This window comes from Heloderma suspectum, chromosome 3, assembly GCF_057233095.1.
Source record: "Heloderma suspectum isolate Gila_16-S chromosome 3, 16-S_ref, whole genome shotgun sequence".
Classification (NCBI taxonomy): Eukaryota; Metazoa; Chordata; class Lepidosauria; order Squamata; family Helodermatidae; genus Heloderma; species Heloderma suspectum.
The window spans coordinates 238594206-238617892 of record NC_139460.1 but is presented as its reverse complement, the minus strand read 5'-3'; the positions used below and the strand labels follow the sequence as shown (position 1 = coordinate 238617892).

Here is a 23687-nt window from a genome sequence, read left to right as displayed (position 1 = left end):
CACCATTTTACTTCCCTCCATTGGGAGAACTGACCATTTATTCCTACTCTCTGCTTTCTGTTCTTTAACTCGTTACTGATCCGTAAGAGGACCTGTCCTCTTATTCCATGACTGCTAAGTTTACTCAGGAGGAGTCTTTGATGAGGGACTTTGTCAAAAGCCTTTTGGAAGTCCAAGTAAACAATGTCTACCGGATCACCCCTGTCTACATGTTTACTGACACTCTCAAAGAACTGTAAAAGGTTAGTGAGACAGGACTCACCTTTGCGGAAGCTGTTGATTCTTTTTCAGCAGGGCTTGTCCTTCTATATGCTTATTAATTTTATCTTTAATAATGCCTTCAACCAATTTACCTGGAACAGATATTAAGCTAACAGGCCTGTAATTTACCAGATCCCCCCGGATCCCATTTTGAAAATTGGTGTTACATTGGCCATCTTCCAGTCCTCTGGTATAGAGGCTGATCTCAGGGACTTGTTGCATATTTTGGTTACAAGATCAGCATCTACCACCATCTCTTGGTGGTGCAGCGGGAAGGATTGGGCTTCCTGGAGGCATGAGGAGGATGGAGGGTCCTGTAAAGGTAAGTTGCCAAGAGTCATCCATGGAACCTTGAGCCAGCCCTGAGTCGACCTATCTCAAGTAGGTTGCAGGTGCTACGCCATTTAATTCTGCTCACCAGGGCCAGCCCTACCATTAGACCAGCCAGCCTTCCCCAATATGGCCCCTCCTGATATTTTGACCTTCAGTTCCCACCAGTCCCTGCCACTATGCTCAATGGTCAGGAATGCTGGAAGTTGACAAGCCACCTGCAACCCTAAAACAGCCCATGGGTTCTGGGTGGCTTATTAACCACCCCCATAACCCACCTTTGCTGGGTTTGCATGTAATGACATCCTATGGTGCACCCCCGCCGCACCTCGAATATTCAAAATGGCAGCCACCGCAACAAGAGGTTCCATGGGGAAATTCACCCATGGTTGCTTTTTGTTACGTGTGAATCAGGTTACCCTAACTCCTTGCCACTACAAATTAGACAGGACCCTTCTGGGTTTTCGGCACCTACTGAAAACATACTTTTTCCAACAACCATTCCCGAGAAGGCAATATTATCCTCTGTATACAGTAATAATATACAGTATTTAATCATGATTTCATACGGTCTTTGTGCCCATCATTTAGACATTTCTTTTAATGTAAGCAATTCATTGTTGTTGTTGTTGTTCAGTCGTTCAGTCGTGTCCGACTCTTCGTGACTCCATGGACCATAGCACGCCAGGCCTTCCTGTCCTGCGCTCTCTCCCGGAGCGTGCTCAGATTCATATTCATTGCATCCGTGATGCTATCTAGCCATTAATAGCCATGTCTAGCTATCTAGCAATTCATAAATACTGTTAAATAAAACAACAACAACAATTTGTTATGATTGTGTTTTTATTGCTGGCGATGGGGAGTGGCACGTGTGGGATTTTCTGCTTCATGTGCCAAAATAATTTGCCTGGCTTTGGGTACTAAACACCTTGACCTGGATAGGTAGGCGAGGGGGTGGGGGGGACACCATTTGCTGTTCTGCCTCGAAGCAACATGTCTTGGCGCTCACTATGGGCCTGCCAGCGCGGTCTCACGGCGCGTCTATTAAGAAGTCAGCCCTCCTGAGTTCAGAGGGGCTTACTCTCAGGTCAGCGCGCGTAGGGAGGATTGCGCCCTGAGGCGCCGCTTGCGTCTTCCGCGTCGAAGGGCAACTACATTTCCCAGACGCCTTCGCAGGCAGGAAGGGTTCGGGATCCGGCGGCGGCGGGCTATGTGCATCTGTAAGCGGGCGCTCGGCGGAGCGTGCGGGCAGCGTTTACTCTCCGTTATGGCTGATTGGGCTAAACGCCTTGCGGGCGTCGAGGGAGTGGTGTTAGACATCAGCGGGGTGCTTTATGATAGCGGAGGCGAAGGAGGCGGAGTCCCCATTCCAGGATCTATAGAAGCTGTGAAAAAGTAAGTGGGAGCGCTGTAGCGACGGGGCGATCAGCGTCTTGTCTCGCCCAAAGCTCCGTCCCTCCATCCGGAGGACCGGCCCTGCTCGTACGTTGCACACCACGCCTGATCCTCGTCGGAGCAGTGAGTAGGGGAGTTTGCTTCCTTCTTAGAAAGCTGGAGGATCGGCTCAAGAACTGGTGTGGTTGGCGTTCCTGTTAGGGTCCTTTCCGTGCCTTTGCTCGCTTCAAAACACTGTCGGGGGCAAAGGAAGAGTTGATAGGCTTGTAGGGTAGCGCTGCCCGATTTCCATAAATCAGTACGGCAGCCTTCCCCAACCAGATGCCTTCCAGATGGTTTGCACTACAATTCCCAGCATTCCTACTCGTTGGCTGTGCTGGCAGGGACTGATGGGAGTTGAAGTCCAAAACATCTGGTGGGCACCCCGTTGAGGAAGGATAAGATGTATGACTCTCTAGAAGCCACAGCCTCTGACCTAGAAGTCCTGTCCTCTGATCTCATCCTGGATTGGCTGTCAATAGTTATTATAGTAAATGGCACTCTACACATGCTCAGAGACATTTTTGCTATAGCTGCCACACATTTCACTTACACTGCTAGTGGAGATGATGCAAAACAGACATTTATATATTTACAAATAGCTTGTGAAACTTGTGCCATGATCAGTGAGTCATTTTTAAGGTGCTATGTGGTGCTTTGTTGCTTTAGCTGCAACAGGCTGATGAGGTGACTTGTTCTAGAAGGTATCCCTGTTGCATATTTTTTATATTTCTTTATAATAATTTTTTTAAAATGTGATGGGGCAATCCTATGCATGTTGAGACAGAAAAAAGTCCTACACCTCCCAGCATTGTCTAGGCAGCCATGCTAGCTGGGGCATGCTGGGAGTTGTAGGCCTTTTTTCTGTCTCAACATGCATAGGATTGCACCCTTAATGCTTTCAAAATCTCTTAGCATTAAAAAAAGACTTTCACCAGCAGATAAAAGCAGTACATTTAACATACCTTAATTTTTAAAAATAGCAAAACTGATCTCAAATAGAATGAGCATTAAGAGACAATGAAAATTAACAAGATTAAATGAGCAAGCTGACATTCAGTGTGGTCTCTAATTAAAATGAAAACAATGTGCAGGTGGTGTTTTTGTAAAAGATATAACTGTTAAAATATTACTGGATCCTAAACACCTGCATCTGCAGTAAATGTAATGAATTTCACCAGAATTTACTTCAGTTTCACATAGACTTAGTATTGTGGTATAAATAAAATACAAAGGCCCCTCTCGAGTCTAGTTGCACTGGTAGGAACAAACCACATATCCAAGATCAAATGTGCCTCAGGCAGATGGTCTTAATGTGGCTTCTTTGACATATCATAGTTTCCTAGTGTGGAGAGTGTTGTGTTCAACCCTACTCTTAGGGGCGCAGGGTACTTAAAATGTGCTACAGCTGACCCTGCATCACAAAATAGGCAAGTGGTAGTACAGTATTAGGAAAATAGAAAGCAGAATCACAATCACACATAAGAACATAAGAAGAGCCATGCTGGAAGGCTCCATCTAGTCCAGCGTTCTGTTCACACAGTGGCCAATCAGATGTCGACCAGGAACCCACAAGCAGGGCATGAGCGTAACAGCATCCTCCCACCCATGTTCCCCAGCAACTGGTGTACATAGGCTCACTGCCTCTGGTACTGGAGGTAGCACATAGCCATCAAGGCTAGTATCCATCGATAGCCTTCTCCAGGAATTTGTCCAACCCCCTTTTAAAGCCATCCAAATTGGTGGCCATCGCTACATTCTGTGGTAGCAAATTCCATAGTTTAAGTATGTGCTATGTAAAGAAGGACTTCCTTTTATCTGTCCTGAATCTCCCACCAATCAGCTTCATAGGATGACCCCAGGTTCTAGTATTTTGAGAGAGGGTTATCTGGTTACCCTTTGCTGTGAAGCAGGATCTTCCATATATCAATCCCCTACAGACAAATCCAGACCACAGTGTGCCTCAAACAAATACATGGCAGAAAAATGCTTTGATATTATTTGTGTAACAAGCCAATACACAAGCTGCAAGTAAGGCCAGGCAAATATAGAAACCCAGGGTCACTGTCCCTAAGAACATAGTAAGAGCCATGTTGGATCAGACCAAGGGCCTATCTAGTCCAGCATTCTGTTCCCACAGTGGCCAACCAGATGCCCATGGGAGCCCACAAGCAGGATATGAGTGCAACAGCACCCCCCCACTAGTGTTCCCCAGCAACTGGTGTGGAGAGGCACACTGCCTCTGATACTGGAGGCAATATATGGCTGTTATGACTAGTAGCCATTGATGGTCTTGTCCCCCATGAATTTGTCTCATTCCCTTTTAAAATCCAAATTGGTGGCTGCTACCTCTTGTGGTAGTGAATTCCGTAGTTTAACTATGTGCTTTGTGAAGAAGTACTTCCTTTTATCTGATCTGAATCTCCCACCGTTCAGCTTCATGGAATGTTATGAGAGAAGGAGAAAAACTTCTTCCTATCCACTTTCTCCACACAATGCATAATTTTATACACTTCTGTCATGTCTCTCCTTACTTGCCTTTTTTCTAAACTAAATATCCCCCACTGCTGTAATGGGCAGTATTCAATGCTGCCCATGTGGCAGCGAGGCCCGCTGCTAGTGCAACAGGAAGCTCGCACTTCCTAAAGCAACCAAAAATGACCTGAAATGCTCGTTTCTGGAACAAAATGTGTCAGCAGAGCTAGCAAAAGAGGGCTCCACTCACCTGTCCTCTTCCAGAAATGAATGTTTTGGCTTGTTTCTGGGGTTGCTCTAGGAAGTGCTAGCTTCCTTCTGCTGGTACAACATACCCAGCAGCGGTGGAGCGGCAGCATAGTATACTGCCCAATCTTTCCTCATGGAGGAGCTGCTCCACCCCATTGATCATTTTGGTGATCCTCTTCTGCACTTTTTTCAGCTCTACAATATCCTTTTTCAAGTGTGGTGACCAGAGGTATTCACAGTATTTCAAGTGTGGTTGCACCATAGATTTGTATAAGGGTGTTACGACATTGGCAGTTTTATTTTTGATTCCTTTCCTAATGAACCCTAACATGGAATTTACCGTTTTTGCAGCAGCTAGACACTGGGTCAACATTTTCATCGAGCTACGCACTGCGAACCCAAGATCCCTTTCTTGGTCAATCACCACTCGCTCTGACCCCATCAGCATGGATGCTTGGTTAGGATTTTTGTGCATCATTAGGGCAAAAAGTCCATAGTATGCATTTGCTTGCATTAAATCACATTTACCATTTTAATGCCCCTTCCTCCAGTTTGGAGAGTTCTGACGTCAAATATAGTCATCAGTCAAAGCCGGAGTGCAAGCAAACCAAGCAGTCTTGTGGGAAATAACTGGGCGCATCTTCCCAGACTTCCAGACATTTTGGGTGCAATCCATGGTGATGTTCTCTTGAGCAAGTCCCACTGAATTGAATGGGAGCGGCATAAGAATCCTCAAATGCTCCTGCACAGCTCTTGTTCATTTCAACAGGACTGGCGCAGGGTAACTTCCCGGTGGATTGTGCCCTTTGGCTCTCATGGAATTTCCTAGTATCCCAGTCGAAGGGGGAGGAATTAAGATCACATGAAAGGTAGGAAAAAAACCACCTCTCTGTGACTTAAATGGGCTACAATTGAAGTATCAGAAAGAAATTGTATTAGAGGTTTCACAGAAGTTATCTATTGTAAATCTGGCTTGAACCTTATGAGGTTCTTTGCTTCCAGAACTCTTCCAGGTTCTACTTCTTGAATTTGACACCGGTAATGGTTAGACACAGTCTCCTGGTTTCTAAGCTAAACTTCTTAATATCCAAATCCTATGGTCCCTGGGAGAGCATCCCAGGGAACATAGGATATGTTGGATTCCCCGTTCCAAGGCTGTAGACACTCCTATGACCTTGGGAGGAGGGATCTGACTTCAGGCTGTTCCTCCTCACCAGCTCTGGTCCCTTGCAGCTGCACTGGAAAGCAGCGGCAAGGGGCTGCTGCTCAGAGGAGATTGGGGAGGGCAAAAAGAGGGGTGGGACTCGGGGCGGGGAGAGGAGAGGATCCTATCCACAGGATCCTATGGCCTCTCCGTGGTCATCCCCGCCCACCACCAGTAAGTCAGCTAGATGGGCTTAGAGGCTTATCTAAGCTGAATTTGTGTTTTTTTAGGAGGAATGAGAGGCTAAACTGCCTTGGGTGTTCCTCCTGCCCTGCCTGGCTTTTGCTGGCAGGGCTTTGGATAGATGGAGGGCTCCAGTCTCAGGAGTACAGTCCATAGGAGTGATATCATGCTTTTTCTCAGCCTTCTTTGTTAAACAGACTTTTAACATCAGTGCTCATAAAATAGATTCTTCATTCCTGTGATCATTGAATCGTTCTTTTTAGACCTATTAAAGCTTACATTCAGTCTCCATGAAATGGATGATCAAAACTGGACACATATTTCATATGTGGCTTCACGAAGGCCTTCTTCAGATGTTCCAGTACTTGCCTGTCCTTTCTAGAAATCTCATGGAATGATAATTGAAGAGCTGTTCAGACACCTGCCATGCATTGAGAGGGGGAAGAAGGGTCACACCTTTTTATCCCCATCCCTGCCACATGGAGGAACACTTTGTGTGGTGTTCATTTAGGGCCCCTTCCCATAGTTGCTCAGCATGTGGCTGGCAGGGTGGGGTATTGGTGGCATGGGTGGAGGACTGACAGGTGGAACCCCCACCAACACGCCCTCCCCCAGTGTGGGGGGTTGCTCATTGGAACATCCCATGAAGTTGCCTTCCTGTAGACATATCACAGTGGCTGCTCATTGTCAAGAACTTGTTTTTTCTTTGGCCAATTAAAAAAGCAAGCTTTATTGTTCCCACATGTATAATTTCCGACTTGGACTATTGAATTTCATTTCATTTATATTACTCTGAATAATTCAATTCATTTTAATAACCTTCTTATTGGTGAATATAAGTGGTAGAATATTGGCAGTACTGTAGAATTCTGCAGGGTCAGGACAGAAGCAAGGGAGATTATGCACGTGTTGCAGCATTTATCTGAACCTTCCTCTGTATGTGAATTGTGGTTAGAGATGTATACAACCCCAGAATATAATACGTCCTTTCATTTAGCTCAAATGTTTATATGGTTCTGCCTTATATGTTTGTTTACATGTTTATATGGTGTTTGTTTACACTTTGCCTTGGCAAAACCACAACAACTGCTACAATTATAATGAGTTTTTATGGAACTTAGGCTGCAATCCTATACATCAGGGTGGAAAATATTTTTCAGCCCTAGGGCCAAATTGCAAAATGGGAAAGGTCTTGGCTGCCACATTCCATCTGTGGCTGGGGTCAAATGTGATTATTGCCATTTTAAGCCTACTCAAAAGTAAGCAGGACAAAGCTTCTGCATGTCTACTCAGAAGTAAGCAGGACTGAATCACTCAGCAGCAACTTCAAATAACATCGTAAATACCAAGCCTCTACATGTCTACTCACAAGTAAGCAGCTCTCCTGCCTGCAAAATTCACATCTCAAAATTTTTGCAATAGCTTGATTCTTTGCTGGTTATTTAAAGATTAATTGCCTGTAAATACCCTCTTATCTCTGATTGGAAATAACAGCAAAATAAGCTTACAGGCCATGGGGTACCCATGGAGGCATCATCTGGCCCACAGGATGGAGTTTCGCCATTCCCATTATACACACTTACCCATGAGTCAGCCTTATTGTACTCACTGGGGATTAGTCCTGAGGAGACATGCATAGGATTGCACTATTTGTTAGAGAATACCCCCCAAACCCATCTGTGTTACTTTGGGTAACTGGCAAAGCAGATAACACAGAGACATTTTACCATCCATTTTAGGGATAGCTCCAGATACTGTTTATATACACTGGCAGTTCATTTTTGTGTGTGTGTGTGCCTGATTTAAAAAATAATGATCTAATATTGTTCTCTTCGAACAAATGCCAGTAAACGGAGACTACAACAAAAACGTAGCACCTTGAAGAGATTTAATGTGGCATAATTTTTTGTAAGCTATAGTATGCTTCATCAGATTCATAAAGTGGTTTGGTAGGCGAGAGGGTGCATGTATCTAACTTATCTATATGTGGATACAGTAGGGAAACAAGTTCTACACTGTGTGCCTATTCAGACATTCTAGCCATGCCTTCTTCTGCAAGGCAAGTACAATCTCACTGCAGTGTTTTCCATTCTCTTTGACAAAACAGGACAAATATTATAAATGGTCTAAACCAAAGGGTTATTTGTACTGTCATTTTAAGAGGGCTTTCGCATCTTATTAGTCAGTATGAGGCTTCCCTCCCATATCCCTCCCACATGAGTCGGGCTACCAAATATTGCTTTATTGTTTGTTGCTTTGTTTACTGTGGCTTATGTACTATAATCTATGTAGACAACCTAAGATGTAATTTAACTTAGAGTAATGTCAGACGATGTTGGTTGAAATGGCAGCGAAACTAGAGCCTTGAGGCAAAATATATAAGATGCTGGAGTTCTACTCGAAATGCTGGAAGCCATTGAGTCCTAGTTGTTTATTAGGGATCAATCTGTTTCAACAGTTAATTTGGCTTCTCCGGTTATTTGACCCAAGGGAGAGAGGGGGAACATATTGAATCTTCAAAGTGTGCCTTGACATGCTCGCTAATGATGGTCCCAGGGATATTTAGTCAGAAAAGTCAAATACATTTGGGCTAGGTCCGCAGTGGTAGAAGAGAGGGCGAAATTTGCTTACAGGCGCCTGAGCCCAAAATAACTTGCATTGCACGTGGCTCACAGCTAGCTTTGGGTTATATGTCATGTTTCCTCCTTTTGCTTCCGCATACATAGTTCAATTGTACTCTTGTCATTACACCTAAAGATTTATCATGAGCATGTTCTGAAAATGAGTCTGAGATAGAAAATGGCTGATGAGAATGGTTGTAATGGGAAAACGATAAGATGTGGATCAACAGTTTGTGGTGTTTTTTTTTCCAAAGAGGCATAAATGTAAATTTGTGCCTCTTCTGAACTTCCATAGAGAGGTACTGATTCTGTGCTAATTTCTGCGAGACCCTGGTACCTTAAGGGTGCAATCCTATGCAGGTTTAGACAGAAAAGGCCTACAACTCCCAGCATGCTGGCTGGGGCATGCTGGGAATAGTAGGCCTTTTCTCTGTCTCAATCTGCATAGGATTGCACCCTAAACCAGAGAAGGAGACAAGCCCAGTACCAGCATTGTTCATGGAGTTTGTGCCATGGGCTTTCCACTTGTTTAGGTGATCAGCACTGATGAATTTTGCCACACTCATGTTTGACTTATGTCTGATCATTTGCATGTTACAAAGATGGCTATTTTGAGCACTTAAATGTTCTTCATATTGAATCTGTTGTTGTTATACAATTAGCATACGTTGGATACAACCCAATGTCAGTCCAATGTATCTTTAATTCATTTCAGTGGGTCTACACTAAGTAGGACCAGCATTGGATACAATCCTTTGCATGAATAGGATGCGTGCCAGGTCACAGTTGGTAGACATGACAACTAACTTCTTTGCAGTTTGCCATCTGTCACTATGGTTGTATTCACATTAACAGTGGTTTCAGACAAGTCATTCTGTTGTAGCCTCAGTTTCCTATCTGTGGAATGATAAACCTTCACACTGCAGCTGTGGGAATGTGATAAATCTATGTTTGTGCCTAAAAAAGTCCATGTGAGAGATTTTTTCTTCTTTGCAACAGCATTCCATTCAGAGAGTCATATAGAGGGAAATCTCTCAGCAAATGTATGGCTAATTGAAATTGTAATTGGCATTTTATTCAGTAGTAATTTGTTCTCCTGCCTAAAGCCCATCATAAAGAAAATGTCAATTCTTTAATTAGGAAAAGAAGGCTGTGGCATGAAAAGCATCCAGTCCCTTCTTAGTTTTGGGGTTTGCTTTGAAATAATGAGGGGAACTTTTAACTCTGCAATTGTATAACCACTTAGATGGGATTAAGCTCCACTGAACTCAGTAGGACTTACTTTTGAGTAGACATATATAGGATTGTACTATTAGGGACCAAACTAAATTGGACATTTAAGCTGATATAAGATCTTAGGGGTTTGCATGTGCTGGAAAGAGAAATCAAACCTGAAGCTGAAAAGCAAAACTAAAGAAGACATTTCCCTTTACACTTGATTACGCTTGGTTTATTATATTTATTGCAGAAAAGCTATTTTATCTATGAACTTGGATTGGTGTTTTTTTTTTGTTTGTTTTTTACAAAGTAATGGATGCAATTGTCAGAACAATCTGATCATAAGTGCAGGGCAGAATAACCAAATGCAACGGCTGGGTTACATTTCATATTAAGGTTTGAAGTAAGTACGGCTTATAAAGGTAGTTAGCTAATATTTTTCTAGCTGGCCATCAGCTTATTTGGTTAAATGTATTATAGGTCACCAAAGAAGAGCCCATTGTATTCCAAAATAGTCTCTCTGGCTGTAGTCCTGTACCAACTTACCTGGACTTACTTTTGAGTAGACATGTGTGGGATTTCTGTCTCTGTTTTGTTATTTTATTAAACTATCTCTTGATTATGCAAGCCTCTGTGTGCTTAAAAAAACCCTTAATATGAAGTGCGACCATAGTGTGTATCCTTTGCCCTTGCTAGCAATTACTTATATAGTCCCTTTTATTGTTATAATAGGCAAGAACACTAGTAAGAATCTTAGTTAAAAGCCTTTCTCAAATCAACCATAACATCTCCTCTGTTCTGTGCCATTATTGCCCTGATTGTTTTATACAGCATCAACATGAGGTAAGCTATTTGCTTTTCATGTTGCAACCAGTGAGGAGTTGGCCCGTTACAATACTGAAGGTGGTTAAAGAGCAATAAAACATGCCCTGCCTGAGACCCGTTATTTGCATTTACAGCTGTATGCTGATAGCATCCCTATTAGCATATACATCTGAAAGCCCACAGCGGTTGGACATTTACGACATCCTGTTGTTTGGCCACTATAGGGCATCTGTTAGCACAACTTTCAACAGGGCTCTTTAAAAGAAGAACGGAAATCTAGGTTATCACGAGGTGGTGGGGCAGCTGGACAGTCGTGTTAGAATAAGATACCTGCGGAGTCTTACAAGGCCTGGATTGCAAGAGAAGCCAGCAGAATTGGAATTGTAAAACAATTCGAAATGCGGGGCGGGGGGGGGGGCACAGGGAGTTGGTACAGATCATCCTGCAAACCGATCTACAGAGACTGTTCTTGATGTCTCTGTGTGAAATGCAGACATTCACTGCAGCATCTGTAAGTTCTGTGAGTGGAAGTGATTGGTGATGTTGACTCATTCAAAAATCAAGCTGCATATAAGAATCAAAATTAAGTAGCCGCGCTTCACCTTCTGTATGTCAAGTGCTGAGTACTCTTATTGTATTATTAGTGTCTTTTAAAAACCAGTATGAATACTTTATTTTGGTATATAAAACACGTACATGATTTTGGTAAATACAAAAGTATCAAAACAAGCCACAATAGCTACGTTTCCTCTGTCACCCACAGCCTTCCACCCCATTCCCTCCCCTTAAACCTCGCTATCTTATCCTCTGTGATGGGGAACACCAGAGTCAGGGAAATGTTGGATAACAAGAATCACTGAAGCAACAGAAATACACATATCAAAAATAAAAGACAGGAAAGGGAGACTTGGGTTTTGGAGTGGGGCAGTTGGGGCTTAGAGATATTGCTGTATCTGAAATTAAAAAGCAGTCTTCAGTTTTTTTTCTCTGAAATCTATATTATTTTCCCCTCCTAGAGAGGGCTTTTCCGTGTGCAAAAGTCATGTTAACATACCGGTCATCTTAATGAACATGATAGTCATACTAATATGAAAGCCAGTGTGGTATAGTGGTTGGAGTGTTGGTCTGGGACTTGGGAAATCTGGTTTCTAGCTCCCACTCGGCCACGAAGCTCACTGGCTGACTTTGGGCCAATCACTGACTCTCAGTCTAACCTGCCTCACAGGGTTATTGTGAGGATAAAATGGAGACAAGGAGGACCACGTAAGCCACCTTGGGTTCTTTGCAAGAGGGATAAGGGTGGGATGTAAATGTAATAACTATAGAAATAATTATAAATAATGACGATTCCCACAAACAGATTTAACTGACTTGAGATGCTGTGTACTTGAGGCAAAGGTAACTCATCTTTACTTCTGCTTCATAGTATATAAATCAGTACAGAATTTCCACGATGTCACTGCAATGTTCCCTCTACAGGTTTGTACCTCAGAAAACATCTGTCGGTCAAGCCACATTACTTTAGACTATGTGGTTTCAGTTTTTATCATCTTGTTTAGATTTCTATCATTTTTCCAGTTAAAATATACAAACAACTGCAAGTAAAAAAGAAGAAACAATAGCATTAAGTATACCTCTGTCTTCATCAGAAATGTCTACCCAAATATATGTTTGACAGCTTTCTCCAGCCTCGTGCCCTCGTGCCAGCTGATGTTTTGGACTTCAGCTCCCATCAATCCCAGCCAGGATAGCCAACGGTCAGGAATTCTGGCAGTCATAGGCCAAAACTACACACCAGGTTGGAGTCTGAAGCATTTTTAATAGTGAAAAAGAAAAGTAAACTTTTCAGTCCAACCCTATCCTTGTATTCTCAGAAGAAAGACCCACTGGGTTCAATGGGGCTTACTCCCAGGTAAGTCTGCCTAGGATTACAGCCTTGATATCATAAGCAAATGTTCTTTTCTGGCACTTTCCACTGGCTTAATTCTGTTCCAGAATCTATAAGAAGGATGCTGTTTTACCAGCAAAGCAGTAGTTGTGTAAGATCTGCCCTCCCACAACCATTTAAAATGAGTTACTGTAATCATCAATGACACCTGCCAAGACCACTACCTCAATTCTGCCAGAACTGAAGCAATGTTAATCTTCCAGTTTTTTGCTATTGTCATCCTTACAGTGATCAATAAATTATTGGCCACCAGCACTCTGTGTTAAGATTTAACACTATATTTCAAAAAGCAGAACGATACTGTTAAAGGAGCTGTTGCTACTGTATAACCAATAATTTCTTTCACATCTTGCTAAGCATCCCTCCAATACTGTCTTATGTTTTAAGATTACCACCGATCATGCAAGAAAATCTTCCTCATCCTTATTGCATCTCCAACATGGTTTTTATGCAGTTGAATATCTTTAATCTTGTCAAACTTGTAATGTCATCAATAAAACATTTTCAACATCAGTCTGTTCTATGCCAACTCAGGAACCTGTGTGTTTCCGCCAAGGCAAGAGGCAGATCAGAACAACAGATGACCTTTGTGTTTTCAGAAATGGAGATCAATGATCGCTGCTAATTTCTCCTAAAATGCATTGCTAGGTGTGATCTGATACCTGCAACACCTACCGCAGACTCATCCATTCAGTCTGCAATCTCCATTTTGAGGCTGGGTCTTTGTGAACTGGCCACAACATCTTGGCAATTTTTTTACTTGTTTGTTTCTTCCCCCACCCCCTGTTTTTAGTACCATCTAGCCTGATGAAGAGTTCTGGGGAACTCAAAAGCTTGCATATTTTTGTTGACTTTGGTTGATCCTAATAAAGGTATTGCCCAACTATTAATTTTAGATATTTTTCCACATGGACTACGTGGCCATCTTTGCTTTTTTACATGTAAAGTATTTCTCTTGCGATGTCGAATTACTAAAAAAAACACTATAACTTTACCAGGGCATAATCCCTGTTCAGATATTCACCCTCATGCTATCCAGTCATGTGGAGCATGAATACCTGAACAGTGCTAGTGAGACTTGGATTTCTAAATCCTCCTCCCTCTTTCTCTTAAACCAGAGAACTGCACACAGTTTTCATCCAAAGTTTCTAAGTTTCCAGTTAAAGGTGCAATCCTATGTATGTTTAGACAGAAAAAAGGTCTACAACTCCCAGCATGCCCCAGCCAGCATGGTTGCCTGGGGCATGTTGGGAGTTGTAGGCCTTTTTTCTGTCTAAAGATGCATAGGATTGCACCTTAAAAGTCCTTTACAGTTTTCTATTAGACTTCCAAATTTGGTCAGCCTTCTATTTACCTCCTTATTAGTGAAGTGTCATTATTAGATTATTGATTTGCAAATATTAGAAAAACTTAAGGGATTGTATCCAATTATGGCCCTGCCTTAGCGGAAAGCACTTCTACTTATGCGAGGCAGGGCGCTCAGTTTTTGCCAATTCCTTCAGGCCTTCTGTAGCCTTCTATGCCACATCCTGTTCTGTTCTGGAGGGTCCTGCAGACCTCAGGAGCAGCTTTGTGGGGATGGGTGGGGGCATGAGGCTTAAGTGGGTAGGCGGGATTGGTGAAAATTAGGTGCTCTGAAGAGGAATTACTTTCTGCCAAGGCAAAGCCACCATTGGACACAACCAAAGTTCTGAGCTTTCATAAATATCCATTTTCTCTAAGAATGTCCAGAAGTCTTTCAAAGTCAGTGTATCTCCCTTTATGATATGAAGAATCACTACCTCATCTTGCCACACAAAAATCTTCATTAAAAAAATACCAGAGATTGGTGAGAAGGTAAGGGCCAACCCTTAGCGGCTGTCTCCACAATCTTATTTCTGGTTGTTTCTTGGCCTCACTTGTTTTGATCATCTCCCTTCTCTCTTTTCCCCTGCCCCACACAACCAATTTCTGGTCTTCTATGTGAAGCTTTTGTGGGACGTGAAAAACAACATTACCCCCTGAAAAAAGAGCTGTCTGAGCAACAGATACAAGAAATAAATAACATCCTAGAAATGCTGTACGGTTGATTTGCCTCTGCTTGACTACACCTGGTAACTGGTGAAGGTTTATGATTGCTTTCAAATGTCGTATCAATCATCTTAGTACTGAAAATTAATAGTAAGAGATAATGATCTGAGAACACATAATGTTAACATCATTAATGCTAAGCATGTCTCAATTTGGTCAGTGGCTGGATGGGAAACTACCTCAGAGTCCCATATAAACTGTCATAATGGACAGCTAGATGGATTGGTAGCAGATCTCTCTTTTTAAATGCTGATTTGCCCCAATCTCATATAAAGTATGAGATGCCTTCAACAATAAAAGGGGCACATAGCTTACCACCATAAAGTCTTTCCCCAGGCTCATTTTAGTCAGGGTCTGATAATGGAAGTAAGGCGGACTTGGATTAAAAAAAAAACCTAGAGTACGCTTAAGGAGACGGGTCTACCATGTCTAGTCTGACCCTGAGTTTTTTGAGGGAAAAAGCAGGGTATAAATGTACCATCCATATTTTCCCCAGGAACATTCACAACAAAAATGTCTCATGTTACAAGGACCTTCCATGGAAGCTGCATCTTCCTGCCCATGCTTTCAGTAGTTGTGTCAGCACATTTTTTTTAGCTTCTGCCATCTTAGGGTAGCTACAGCTCTACCTAAGGGAGGGCCTGGGTCACATAATACATTAATCATGGAAACACTTCCGTGAGGGCTGTTGAGATGCATCATATGGAGGAAGATTTTGATTCTATGTGAATGTCAAAGTTGAGCTATGGGCATCTGTCAGAGGTGAGCCAGGGAGTAGAAGTTCAGCAGGGAGTCTGAACCTCAAGACCAAGCTGGGAGTCGGAACTGAGGAACACACAGAAGCAAACCAGAGCCAAGAAGATCTTGTTGCTCAGGTCCCAGATGAATCAGGAAGCCTTTTATAGCCCTTCCTGTCTAGGATAGATGAACGATGGCTTGGGTAGATGGGCTTTGCTCCAGAGCTTGAGAGATGAGCCTGGTATCTTTGCTGCCATGGAGATGTTTCAAGCTACAATTCTGATACCACATCACACTGAGGGTTTTGGGTTCTAATCCTAGTAGCTCCTGACAGGGAAGTGGCCCTTTCATGTACTGAGAGTAGGCATTACAAGGGGAGATGTGAAGGCTGCGTTTCACTGTATGATATAACTATATAGGTGTGTTCTGTGTTTTAATTTGTAAAGTGAGGCATGCTGGGTCTTAAGCCTGCCTTGAAGTCATATCTCCTGAGTTGGGCATTCTGCCTGCAAACCTGCAAACATGATAGCAAGTTATTTGACCCAGCAAGGGAAGTGGGAAGGTCACACTACCCATGCTCTGAAATAACATCTTTTCCAGTCAAGCCTTTGGGCAAAGAGGAAAGGTCTCTGCTAATTAGGGTTCCTATGGGAACCTTAGGTTCTAGAGCCCAACAGCTGAACAGATTCTGGGGCAAAACATCCACAAGATGTGCTGAAACTGAGCCCTGCAGTTCTTTTATTGTTGTAGTTGCAAATGTCTAAAACCTAATGGTAAGGTATGCTGTGTTACGCCAGGTTGAAGACAGCCTGTAGGATAGGTAGAAAAATATATTAAATGCTACATTTCACTGCAGACTAGGAACTGTGTCTGAATAGGTACTCTCAGGGCTTAGGAGACTCCTCTGTACCAAAAGGTACTGAAAATATAAATGCAGCATGGTATATGTTAATGTATTTTCCATTTCTGCAACTGGTGTGGCCCCAGTACTTTCAGTGCGGATCCTCCAGTAAGGAGGTAGTCTGTTGCCACATAATGACATTCACAAAGTTATTGGGGTGACTGCTACCTGGAATCACATGCTAATGCCAATTAAAGCACATTTTGCTAATCCCTATGGATGCATGCTAATATTCCTGTCTGAGAACTGGCAATAATTCGTAGGACCATTCACAAAACAATGTACACTAGAGGATAAACCGTCCTTGCAATATTATGTGGTTGTTTGGACGATCACGGGGTAAAAGAAGCCATCATGCCTTCTCCCTCTCATGTATGCTGTGCGCTGCAATTTGCATAATTATCCACAATGCAGCGCGGGTTGCTGCGTCCCAGCCTGGTGCAGGGGTGGCTTCTTACCAATACCGTGACCCCTACAAGCCATTGGCTGTGGCGTGGGTAAGAAGCCATCCCTGTCGCACACCCTGCCAGGTTCAAATAACATGCCAACCTGTGCTACATCGCAGGTAATTATGCAAACTGTAGCCGCACACATGGGGATGGGGGCGAGGGGAAATCCACGATGGCTTGTTTTAGCCCTGTGATCGTCCGAACCCAGTCCTGGACTCATAATACCATATACAATGAGTTTACAGAATCATAGTAATTGGTGATTAGTTTGCATCTTTTAGAAAGAAATACAGCTGACTGAACTATCCACTTCTACTTCTTGTTGCAAGGCATTAACTAGATAATTATTAAAATGAGGCAAACAATTGCTTCCTTTCTGTTAGCTTCAAGTTAATTGTTTACCAACAGATGCTCTTTATATACAAAGTATAATAATGGTTTCACAGTGGAAGTGTTGTATTGGATTTGATTGGCTTTTATAGATGATAATTAGTGGCTTCAAAGGCAAACAGTTAACTATCCATCAGTATGAAACAAAGGCCAGTGTAATATGATTACTGAATTATATTGCCCATAAAAATGTTGTGATTAAGGCAGCTCAGTATAGTAGTAATGGCAAATAAATTTGTTTCCTGGGCTGTTCATACTAATTAAATAATAGCTGAACTGCATGGTCCGTAGGTGTCTTTGGGCTAAACACAGGAAAGTAGGAAAATGCTATATGCTTGCAAAGATGAGCTTTTTCATGCAATTTCAGCTCACAATTAGATCCACCTTTCTGTGCTATCAGGCTCAAAGATCAGAAGGCTAATTGGTGAACTTTTAATCAGTGGGTTTCAGTTAATAGATGATGAACCCTGAGGCTACTAGTTTTATGCACTGAATTAGAACAATAGGATTGAAGGCCCATAGTGCTGGACAAGGGAGTTAAACATCCTTGTCAAAGCTGAACTATGTGTTTTCAGTTTGTCACCGTTTGCATGCCCATCAATACATGCTACTTGTAAAATTAGCTTTTCAGTCCTGCTGCTTGGCTTTTCATGTGTCTGTGTCTCAATGTGTTGGTGGTTGTCCCCCGCCCACTTTAGCTATTATATGCAAGACAGATAATTATTTTCAGTTCCTTGGCATCCATATCAATGGTTTAGGTGTCAACTTTACACAGGAATGTAGAAATGTCAAAATACCTAGCGTCAAGGTGTTGCCAGATTTAATTGGCAGCACTTTTTTAGTCTATCAGAAAGGTTTTAATCAGTTAATCTAACTATCTTACTTTAATGGGCTTAATCTAACCAGTTTTAGAAAGCCCAGCCAGAGCAGCTTGGGAGAGGTTGTACACTGTCCTGTGGCCCACTCTAGAGGAGCTTATTGTCAAGCTACAATGGAGTAACAGTGAATACATTAACACTTAAAATAGCCTGGAAAGTGAAATCTTAGTTGGTTAATCATATGAGTTTAAATTATCATATTTGCATGTATTTGCATGTGAAGAAAAGTGGCAGACATAGTTTGTTTTTAAATGATAACATGTATATGTTGCAATAGGGCATCAGCACCATCTTAGAAGAACCATCCACTCTTGTAGCCAACAGGAGGAGCAAAGCCTGTCATCTTCAGTTTTTGTTAAAACATACTTTTGGGGTTTTTTAAAAATGTGTTGCCCTGTTTAATTGGCAGCACTGTTTTAGTTTACTAAAATGTTTAAAATAAATTCATCTCACCAGTTTATCAACTTATTAAAACCCAGGGCAAGCCCTACTGTTAAACAGAGTAAGGTGGCAGATTCTGAGGTACCGGTAAAGGGCAGGAAATAGTTGATTAATTAGTGCTGTTTTCACCATGTTGGGAGGTTCCTCCTTGAATTTTCTGCCCTGTCACAAGGGGGGCTTGGGCTGTTTTGGCTTGCATCTCAACAACCTGAGGGAGGAGATTTCTGCTTCACAGAATTATGGCTTGTTACCTCTGTTATGTTTTGCTTTTGATTTGGAGTCTTTTATGGTTATGAGCATAAGGCAGTGGTGGGCAACTTGTGGCCTTCCAGATGTTTTGGTCTGCAACACCAATCAGCCTTCACCACTGGCTAGGCTGGTTAGGGGTGATGGGAGTTGTAATCCTTCAGATGTTTTGGCCTACAAGTTGCCCACACCTGGGATAGGGCCTCGGAATGGTGGTATGATTTCAACTGCATAGTCAATGTTTCTCCCTCTGTACTTCCAACCTTTGCTCAACCGCTGTTGGCTTTTTGTTGTGATTGATGGACTGGCTCCTATACCTTTCAGGAAGTATAACTCTCAGGACCCTAGTATTATATTGCTGTGGGATGAGATAGTCCTACTGTGTCATAGTGCCCAAACTATCGCAGTGTTAACAACAACCCAACTATGCACTGTTTTTTTGCTTCTCTCTTGAAACTGTATATGACTTTTATTAACTGGCATCCTTTTTCTGTTCTATGACACAGCCACTACTCATTAAGAATTACCCTCTCAGGTGGCCCAATTTTTTACCCCACATAGTAATACTGACCTCCTGTACTCTCACTGTACATGAGCTTGATCCAGCTCACCTTTTTTGCTGCACATCTCTGTGTATATCTGCCTACTATCTTCCTTAACCCCTTTGCTTTCTTGCTAATTTTGGCCTTTCCTTGCAAAAAAAAAATTGGTAAATGAGAAGGTGTTGAAAGAAGGATCGCAAAGTTGTTGAAAGGAGAGGAGGGCACTGCCTCTGAGCACAAACAAAGAGAGCTTAATAGGTAAAGGTTTTGAGCAAAGACAAGAGAGCATTAAAAGGAAAAAGAAGATTATGACTTAAGGTTACTGGGGATGAGATAATAAGGGAAAGCATTGTACAAGTAGGAGGATGCTGAAGCATTATCAAAGAGATGTATTAAAGTCAAAGTAAATATAGCAAATTCTTAGTGGTGTAGTTCAGCATCTAAAATACTGGAACACTTCCTTGCGTTGTACATAGAAGCATAGTTTGCTTCTTGGGTTAAATCTCTGAGTTGTTTCTCCCTCAACAACCTAGAGTTCTGGGTTTGGACATCATGGAGAACAACCCAGGAATGGGATGTCCCTGGATTGTTTAGCAAAGTGGAAGTGAGTGAGCAATCGGGAGCCAGCAGACTTGCTCCCACATGCTTCCAAACAACCCATGGTGAACAAACTGGGATGTTTAATTGTGCGAACCAGACCTTTGTGTGCAGGTTCACTGTGTGCTAATAACAAAATAAGAAAATAAATCCTGGCCCGGTATGATGTCAAAACTTTGGGTTGTATCAGATAAGTTGTATCAAATTTGGAACACTCAACAATGGCCGCAAGACTGGAAAAGGTCAGTTTACATTCCAATTCCAAAGAAGGGCAACGCCAAAGAGTGTTCAAACTACCGCTCAATTGCGCTCATTTCACATGCCAGCAAGGTGATGCTCAAAATCCTACAAGCTAGGCTTCAGCAATATGCGAACCGAGAACTACCGGAAGTACAAGCGGGGTTTCGAAGAGGCAGAGGAACTAGAGATCAAATCGCCAACGTTCGCTGGATCATGGAGAAAGCAAGAGAATTCCAGAAAAACGTCTATTTCTGCTTCATTGACTACGCTAAAGCCTTTGATTGTGTGGATCACAACAAAATGTGACAAATTCTTAAAGTGATGGGAGAACCAGACCACCTGACCTGTCTCCTGAGAAACCTGTACGAGGGTCAAGAAGCAACAGTAAGAACCAGACATGGAACAACCGAGTGGTTCAAAATTGGGAAAGGAGTACGACAAGGCTGCATATTGTCACCCTGCTTATTTAACTTATATGCAGAGTACATCATGAGAAACGCCGGGTTGGATGAATCAGAGGTCGGAATTAAGATTGCCGGGAGAATTATCAACAACCTCCGATATGCAGACGATACCACCCTAATGGCAGAAAGCGAAGAGGATCTCAAGAGCCTCTTGTTGAGGGTGAAAGAGGAGAGTGCAAAAGCTGGTTTGAAACTCAACATTAAAAAAACGAAGATCATGGCATCTGGCCCCATCACTTCCTGGCATATCGAAGGGGAAGAAATGGAAGCAGTGACAGATTTTACTTTCTTGGGCTGCAAGATCACCACAGACGGTGACTGTAGCCATGAAATTAAAAGACGCTTGCTCCTTGGGAGGAAAGCTATGGCAAACCTAGACAGCATAGTAAGAAGCAGAGACATCACCCTGCCAACAAAGGTCTGTAAAATCAAAGCTATGGTTTTCCCAGTAGTAATGTATGGCTGTGAGAGCTGGACTATAAGGAAGGCTGAGTGCCGAAGAATTGATGCCTTCAAACTGTGGTGCTGGAGAAGACTCTTACGAGTCCCCTGGACTGCAAGGAGGTCAAATCAGTCAGTCCTAAAGGAAATCAGCCCTGAGTGCTCATTGGAAGGACAGATACTGAAGCTGAAGCTCAACTATTTTGGCCACCTAATGCGAAGAGAAAACTCTCTGGAAAAGACCCTGATGCTGGGAAAGACTGAAGGCAAAAGGAGAAGGGGACGGCAGAGGTTGAGATGGCTAGATAGTATCACCGATGCAATGAATATGAACTTGAGCACACTCCGGGAGAGAGCGCAGGACAGGAAGGCCTGGCGTGCTATGGTCCATGGGGTCACGAAGAGTCGGACACGACTGAACGACTGAACAACAACAATGTTATTCTAACTTAAGTCCCATTCATTTCAATTGGTTTAGTAGGACTAACACTGGATACAAGCTGGGGAGAGAAGAGAGGATGTTGGTGGGAGAGAGGAAGAAGTAGGTGAACCAAAGGCATAGTCCTTTTCTCGGCATCAGAAATGGGATAATGTTGCTTCTAGCAAGACCTAATTTGAGGCAAGCAGATCCTATCAACTGTCAACCATGCCTTTCATCTCATGTGTGTCTCCCATGGCTTCTCAAGTCTTTAGTCTTTTTTTAAAATCTGAAGTTGCTTCCAGACAAGACTTTTGTCAGGCAGTTTCCCTGCCTTGTTCATGGATTTTTATGTGGGGTCCAGATGACCTTGTCTTAAACTTGTAACCCTCCAGTTTTTTCCCACCACTTCTCCCCATTTCTTTCCTTCCACACAAAAAAGAAAACAAAACAAAAAAACAGTTAATGAAGAAAAGACAGAATAGCTACATCTTTTGATGAATAACTGTCTGAATGTTTTTACTCCATGGCAAACTACTGGTGTGTATGAGGCTGTATCATACATGGAAGATGATAGACGGGGGAACAAATGTAAGTGTAAGTAGTGAAACTTCTTTGGGCCTAGTAAATGGTCTGAAGATGCCTGATGCAATTCTGTCTTTTAGACTTGGCTGGTCTGGCAGACTGTGTGAGAACCCATGTATCTTACTCTGAGTTCCTTAGAGGAAGGATGGGTTATAAATGAACTACAAAGAAATAAAGTGAATTTCTGTGTCACGAAAAAGTGAATGATCAGATTAATGAGGAAGCATGATATCTACAAGTGGGAACTGAAAACAACTTGTATATATGTGTGTGTACATGCAACAGTCACAAATTGTCCAGTTTCCCAAACAATCCAATAAGTTATAATAGCGGGAACATTCCTGGGTTTCTTCATGTTGTGGGTTGGGTATGTAGGAGATATATGAAAATACTTTTAATTTCAGTGAGGAGCTGTCCCTTCTGCTATGCCAGTTCTTTGAACTGACCTTTACCTCATTCTGACAGAACAGGACAAGGCTCTGAGTGACAATGTCCCACAATGCAATTACTGTGCATCAGATGAGCTGGTCCCTTACAAATCACCTCGAACTTTACACATCTGCTGGCTGTCAGCATCTGCCAGGTTCATTCACCCGAAAATAATGAAAAAAACTCTCATTATTGTGCCATAACAGGTAAAGTGTTAGGACAATTATTGGACATCCTGAGTGACCTTGTACAGTCTTAGCCAACTGCCCTTGCCAACATTTTTTTGGGTCAGCTTATGGGTGTGTAAAATATAAACAATCTTTCCCCCCTCTCTGCTTTTAGATGACATAAAGGTTATGACACGAGTTGTGGGGGGGGGGGGCAAGGGAGAGAAATCAAGCGATCATGTCAAAGCACCGTTACTTTCAAAATTGTTGCTATTGTTCCTTCTGGAATAAGGGAGAATGAAGAAAATATTTCAACTCATCAGCTAAGTTGAGTTCATCTGCAAATCTGAAGACTGGATATCTGAAGTTGTGTTTGCATCAGCATGCCTCAGTGCATTTTCCCATTTTGTTTAACTTTAATTTATATTTCATTGTATGAATATATATCCTCCTTTGGTCCTACTGCTTTTTGTACACTCGTTGGTAGGTTTACTCATGGGAAGGTGCTCAAGCTTGCTCCTTGAAACAAAAGTATCTGCTTGCAAGCACATTATTTCATGAGTAAGGGATCCAGCTTGTCATTTCCACTGGACAGGATAGGACCTAGTCAACTTAGATAAAACAAAAACATAGTATCCAACAACGTGAAAGAGCAAACTCATAATGGATGACTCAGGGGAAATCTACATGGTGATGGTTTCTGAAGCATTTTGTGGTTATATCTGGATTTTCTTGAAATTGCTTTGGCACACGAAGCAAGGAAAGCAGAGTATACACTACCTAAAAGCCCGCTGTCATGGGTCACATGGCACTTGAGAGCATCATACTAAGGGGTTGGGTGGGTGGAGTCCAGCAAGTAGAACTGAACATAATCAACTGCATAGGTGCTGCTCAGCCAAGGAGAGAGGCTTGTTTCCCACCTGTGCCCATGCTCCCCTGCTCA

At 42.6% G+C, this 23687-nt stretch overlaps 1 protein-coding gene across 7 annotated transcripts in view; it reads left to right on the top strand.

Annotated features, from left to right (window-relative positions):
- Positions 1–1828: 1828 nt before the first annotated feature.
- LHPP (phospholysine phosphohistidine inorganic pyrophosphate phosphatase) overlaps positions 1829–23687 on the top strand; it is a 265744-nt gene continuing 243885 nt past the window's right edge. For all 7 annotated transcript variants that reach the window (XR_014788783.1, XR_014788784.1, XM_084841524.1 and 4 more), the window contains exon 1: positions 1829–1986. Coding sequence is in view for 5 of the 7 variants with exons in the window: in XM_084841524.1 (XP_084697650.1) it covers positions 1859–1986 (128 nt within the window). In the remaining 2 variants the exon portion in view is untranslated. The remainder of the gene's footprint in view (positions 1987–23687) is intronic.